At 38.7% G+C, this 6,123-nt stretch overlaps 1 protein-coding gene across 1 annotated transcript; it reads right to left on the minus strand.

Moving 5' to 3' along the window:
- Positions 1-283: 283 nt before the first annotated feature.
- LOC139303765 (5-hydroxytryptamine receptor 3A-like) lies at positions 284-5,416 on the minus strand. Its single transcript, XM_070927599.1, has 10 exons — positions 5,377-5,416; positions 4,469-4,629; positions 3,193-3,237; positions 2,929-3,038; positions 2,380-2,549; positions 1,937-2,094; positions 1,462-1,672; positions 1,171-1,347; positions 607-695; positions 284-514 (listed from the first exon to the last, which is right to left on the minus strand). The coding sequence occupies exons 1-10, from the start codon at positions 5,414-5,416 to the stop codon at positions 284-286; spliced, it is 1,392 nt and encodes a 463-aa protein (XP_070783700.1).
- Positions 5,417-6,123: the final 707 nt, after the last annotated feature.

Here is a 6,123-nt window from a genome sequence, read left to right on the forward strand (position 1 = left end):
CTGATGTCAGCAGTGCAGTTTTGGTGAATGTTTGTTTGGTGGCTCTTTCAACAAGGTGGAGGACACGACGTATGTTCATGTTTGTATGTTCGATAAGAGTGTGTTGTGTTGTGGAGCAGGCTGCTGTTTGGCTGCCTATGACAGAACAGTGATGTTACGGTTTTAACAGAATATGGTTTAAAATGGAGCGTTTTGATTGGCTGTGTGGAAACAAATTGGCCATCTGTATAGATGGATCTACGGCTATGTTTCACCTACGTAGGGAATTAAATGATAATTATCTCTATGCATTGTTCCATTCTAAAAAGACAAAAGTTAAAAACAGACTGACCACTGTTATATAGAAAATGAAGAAAACTCTGTTGACTCTGTTAGCCACTCTGGTCCAGTAGCCGGGCTTCTCCTCTTCCTTCCTGTTGCTGAGGAGAAGTGTAAGTGTTTTCTCCATCTCCCTCAGCTCATCTGAGAGCTTCTCCAAGGCATGGTGCTCCTCCGTCAGTTTGCTGCTGTTGCCCTGCAAAAGTGGTAGTAATATATATTATAATATATAATAACAATATAACAATTACTAGTGCGGTGAGAATTAAAGTGCAACCCAATTCTAACCTGTCCGGCCACAGGCAGCAGTTCAGATGGAGTTTCACCAGCAGACGCATCATCATAAATACAGGCACACTGAGTCCATTTGTGCAGCTCTGAAAGGACAGTTTTTACCACATTCAGATTCAAGATAATTAACCATTAACAAGTATGTTTTATTTAGAAGAATAAGTGAAAGATATCACAGTAACAGTAAAAGAAATAGCAGAGCAGCATCTTTGACATTTCCACACAAGTTTGTGTGTAAAATCCTTCCTACTGATGTTCGGCTATTTAGTCTAAAGTTATTGGCATGATAATTTAAAAAATTAAATTCTTCCCAGTTTACATCATTATTAAACAGGTTTTCAACCATGCTCCATCTTAGATACCTATTATACACTTCAACCTAACAGTAAGCAAGTCATATATTTATAGTTGCTTTAGTCAGCTCTACAACAGTTACACATGGCAGTTATTAGGAGTAAAAAATATTTTGTGTAAGAACTAATCTGTATATAAGGACTAGTAATTACTAAGGCCACTATTTTGACCTTACGAGCAGCTGCTGCAACTGGCTCCTGGTCTCACCTCCGTGACGGTTGTGGAAGTTGGCATTGCCCTGTTTGTTACAGTCCTCACTCAGGCTTCGGCCTCCGTCTGCCTCGTTATCTTGGCATGCAGAGTCTTTCTCCATCAGATGCATCACCAAAATCGTCTCCAGGAGGCTCAGCAGCATCAGAGCAAAAATCCCAATGCAGTAGACAGCTGGGGGGAGTAGACAGCATCATTAATGTGGACAAATAACTGCTCGTTGAGTCAGTATATGTGCTGTTCCTGCTCATATGAAGTGCAGTCCAATAAAGGCAAGAGCTTCTTTACCTATAAGTGGAATCCTGTTTGACGAGGCCGGCAGAATTTCATTCAGAATAAGTTGTAACACCGTGACAGCCAGCAGCACAGTGACCTTGAAGCTGAGCTTCTCGCCCCCGGTGTCTGAGATCAGAAAGGAGGCCAAGTCCAGACACAAGAAGAACAGGACGGGCAGCAAGAAGTTGACGATGTAGAGGAGAGACCGCCTCCTCATGTTGATCTGTGAAATGGTGTTAAAGGATCAGGTGGTGGATGTTTCCAAACTTATCCCCCCCCCACACACACAATTTCATCTGAATAGGACATTTTGATAGGATAAATGAATTGGAAGTAATACCCAAATGGCAACTTTTCAAATGTGCATATTTTCTCAGACAATTGCTCAAATGGCCTTAAATGCGGGAAGTTTCTCGTTTTGTCACAAGCATCGCTGAACTTGCCAGTTACTTTCTACCTGTGTGCATCTGTATTTACTTATACGTACAGTGTAAATGATGACGTCTTGACTAATCAAATTGCTGGCGTTGTTGGCGGTAACTGTCATGTTGATGAACAGCCATTCGTACTGGGTCCGCATCACCTCACGAGACCACTCTGTGGCCTCTGAAGAGTTGTCGCTTGCCTGGAGCCGAATGTCCTTGGCTGAGGTGGGAGATAAAAGAACTGTACGGTTGTTTTAGGTGAGATAAGAGAAGGAGGGAACGGATGATATGTGGTGGAATCTGGTGGCGTGTGATGGAGACAGTGAGCCGGTGTACGTTTGATTAATAGCCAAGCCCCAGGAGAGTCCGCATCATGTTAGAATAAGGATTACACCATTTAACCCCAGTTCTTTTATGCATCAGAATGCATCACATTTGCATTCATGTCACAATAAACTCTTACAAACACAAACATGATTATAAACACAACTCATTACGCTCTCACCGGTGTGTATGACAGACTTGAAGGAGAGGTTGCAGCTCTGTATGTCGAAGGGGAATTTATGAATGTGCATCCTGCAGGTGCTGACCAGCACCTGGTCATTCTGGACTTCAACATCACCTTTATCATTGATGGTGAGATACGGACTCGGAGGGGCTTTGTCCTTCTCTGTCCTGTATGAGAACACACAGAGACATGTGATCACAGACACACACATGATGGCAATTGATTCAGGATGCTTTCAAAACTAGAGATGCACCGATATCCACCCAAGACCAGTGCTCTATTTTTCCCAAATTCAAAATAATGTATACCTGACTGTGTGGACTGAAACACTGAATTTTATGTTAACATTAATAAATAAATTTTAATAAATGTCTATTGGTGCATTATTGTCATGAGTGTATTTGAATGGCAAAAACATCAAGGCCTTCTTAAATAAGAATCTGAGATCCAGAATTATCTGGTCTTAATTATTTGTCAGTTTTAAAATATCACTGTGTGTGTGTGTGTGTGTGTGTGTGTGTGTGTGTGTGTGTACATCACACTTACATTTCTTCAATAGTGAGATCTGGCTTCCACAAAACTTCAGTAGGAAGAGAAATATTATCAATTCCACAAAACTGTTTTGGATCCCAGGAAATGTATTCATTGTGCCACCTCTACAGAGGAAAACAAGGGGTCGAAAACAGGAACATAAACAGAAAACAGGGGGACAAGTAAATATACCATTTAAAGGAAAAACATTTCCCAACAAGGAGGTGACCAAATAATTGACAAAAAGTGCAGTCTTCATCATCGACTGACAGAACTTACGATGACGGTCCAAACATAAGGAATGAATTTCTGGTCTTTCTCAACCTGTAAACAAAGAAATATGTGTGAAAATATTTCCAGCCAGAGCAAGAGATACCTCCGCACAGAATGCACAATCCTCTGAATTAATAGATTAGAAAGTTTGAATCTGGATCTGCATTACGATAAACACAATAAGACCTAAAATAAATCTGTACGTATCAGTCAGACTTACTTCACTTTGTCACAGAGAGACAACCAGACAGTTAACACAAGAGAGCAATACTAAGTTTAAGCCAGCTCGTGAGATAGCCACGGCTAGCCATGAAGCTAATGTATTACTTTTGTTCCCTATATCTGTCCCTAAAAAACAAAAAACTATCAATTTTAATAAATCATTGGTAATTGAGTTTGTTGTAAACATGCACCTACCTAAATCCAAATTTTGAGAAGCTAGGCCCACTAAGAGAGTCCAGCTAACTAGCCAAACTAAGATTAGCAGTAAAGGCCATCACAGCTTTTGAGTCTAGTTAAAATCATGTGATTTGTTGTCTTTATGCTACCTTTAAATCTCATATTTATATGTATTAAACCGTGGATGAATTTGAACACTAGCTAATGGTAAATTAGGCAAAATAAAGGTCAGTTAGTAAATTTGTAAACCCACAAATTATTGTTTTTCATGGATTAAACAAATGATATACATCAAGTTAAGTAGTCAGTTTTAGAGATGCTAGTTGTGGGATTTTTGTACTTTGACATAAGCCAGGCTTGCTGTTTCCTCCTAGTGCCAGTCTTTATGCTATACTAAGCTAATCCCCTCTTAGCTCTAGCTTCATATTTAATGCACAGACATGATAGAGGTATAGATCTACTCCCTCAGAAAGAATTAGTTAGTTTAAAATATCAAAATAAAGAAAGCTGAAAGAACACAAAGCATTTTTTTTAGGTATTACAACTATACCAGTGTTTTTTGCGGGGTAAAATAATGAGCCCAAAATAGCTCTACATTTTACACAGTTTGCCTGGCCAGCTGGAATATTTTAAACCTTTTTCTCTAAATTTCATTGTTAGTTACTGCTGTCTGCCTTAGTAGGGTATTATAATTGAAACACCATCATGTGTCATTTAAACTTTGGTTGCAGTTGCCCAATATGCTCAAGAGTTATGGCAGTTAGCTACATGAATTTGGCAACCAATTAAAGTAAAACTCTGTTTTGACAAATGAGACCAATATAATCAAAGGACATAATAATTATCATTTGAACATTTGACTAATAAAGCTTTAACCACTTACCACATCTAGAATAGCGTAGAGCAGTACTTCCAGGAATACCCGTGTGGGGCGTTTGTAGTTTTTAACAGGCCGGGTCATAGAGTACAGCTCATTGTTTTTGGTCAGCTTCAGGTGGTTTAAAACATCCTGATAACTGCAGTTACGCTCAGGGTACACCCCATCTACAGCAAACACATCAGGACACATTCTCCATGAGAGAAATGACTCTTAAAAAAGTAAAGAAATCAGGAAATGGGCTCTTAACACTAATAACTTTTCTTCTAGATAAGAACTTCAGAGCTCTTATGTTTGTCTGGACATCTGATCTACTGAATGTGCTCTTAATTACTTATAATTTAGAAGAAATGACAAACATTAGTCTCAGCATTATCCAGTGATTGTGGTCACTGAAAGGCCATTATGAGATGGGTGTTGGCAGGGCTGCATGGTTTTATCTCATCATTTTTAAATGTGAGTATTATTGCAGTCATTTAAGTTTAAATGATGCTCTCTGTCTGAGATCCATCTGCTATTTGTTGCCAAAATGTGTGCAGCACAATTTTCAGCTCCCCTTCTGGATTTAAAAACTTAATTATATAAGCACAAGTCCTCCCAGGAAACGGTTTAATTGCTATAATAAGCTATCTTTTTGAAAATGTCTTAAAAAAGAAATGGAAATGGAAATTCACATTTGTCAACAGGAAACATTTTACTTCAGACTGAAGTAATTGTGGTGACGTCTGGTTAATTCCTTAACTATAAACACCCAGCAGACACATAGCAGAGCAACTGTGAAAGTCAGCATAGCTTTTCACTTAAACCTTAAAGTTGATGAAGAAGATTAAATTCAATTAACAAGCCAGGAAAACAAGTTTATCCTTTCTCAGGATACACTTTCATGCATCATGCTGAAGACCTTCCAAGCTTACCTGTGAGGAAGAGTAGGAAGAGGAAACCAGTGAGCAACATGACTGCAACACCTGTGAGAATCCAAAGTCAATGAGAGGTCTGCACAGATGATGTGTATCCCCGTCCACCCACTGCTGTCTGGAAATGTCACCAAATCTGTTGTGGTAATAATACCACTGCTTCAAACTGGAAGAGGGCCGGGCAACTGAATGACCGACCCTTTATGTTTTGTTTTGTTTTTGTTTTTTTTTAAATAATTTCATTAGTCTAACAGCCATCCCGAGAGATGGTGGTCACTCCCACCGTGGTCATCACAGCATCTCTGTGGTCTTTTAGGGGAGGAACAAGAGGCGGGAAGGAGACAACAATGGGCTGTAATGACGATTTAATGATAAAAGTAAGTACAGTAAATCCAGCTAATAAACATTTTGCACACAAATCTCACACATCCAGGAACACAGTGAGATTGTCAGTATGCTGTTATTAAGATAAGATAAAATAAGCCTTTATTGATTGATATAGAGAGGAAATTCAGGTGTTGCAGCAGCACAAAGACAGAAATAAATACGGATAAATAGAGAAAAATCATTTAAAGTTGCAATATATATATAATAGAAATAGGAATTAAACTCCAAATTACAAATATTACAATATATGAATCAGTCCAACAGAGAGACAATAGAGAGTTATCACATACATTTTTGTAATGTATAATTTATATTATGTTAATGTGGATTATTCTCCTCTTAACATGTATAACTGATGTA

The sequence above is a fragment of the Enoplosus armatus genome, chromosome 20 (assembly GCF_043641665.1).
Source record: "Enoplosus armatus isolate fEnoArm2 chromosome 20, fEnoArm2.hap1, whole genome shotgun sequence".
Classification (NCBI taxonomy): domain Eukaryota; kingdom Metazoa; phylum Chordata; class Actinopteri; order Centrarchiformes; family Enoplosidae; genus Enoplosus; species Enoplosus armatus.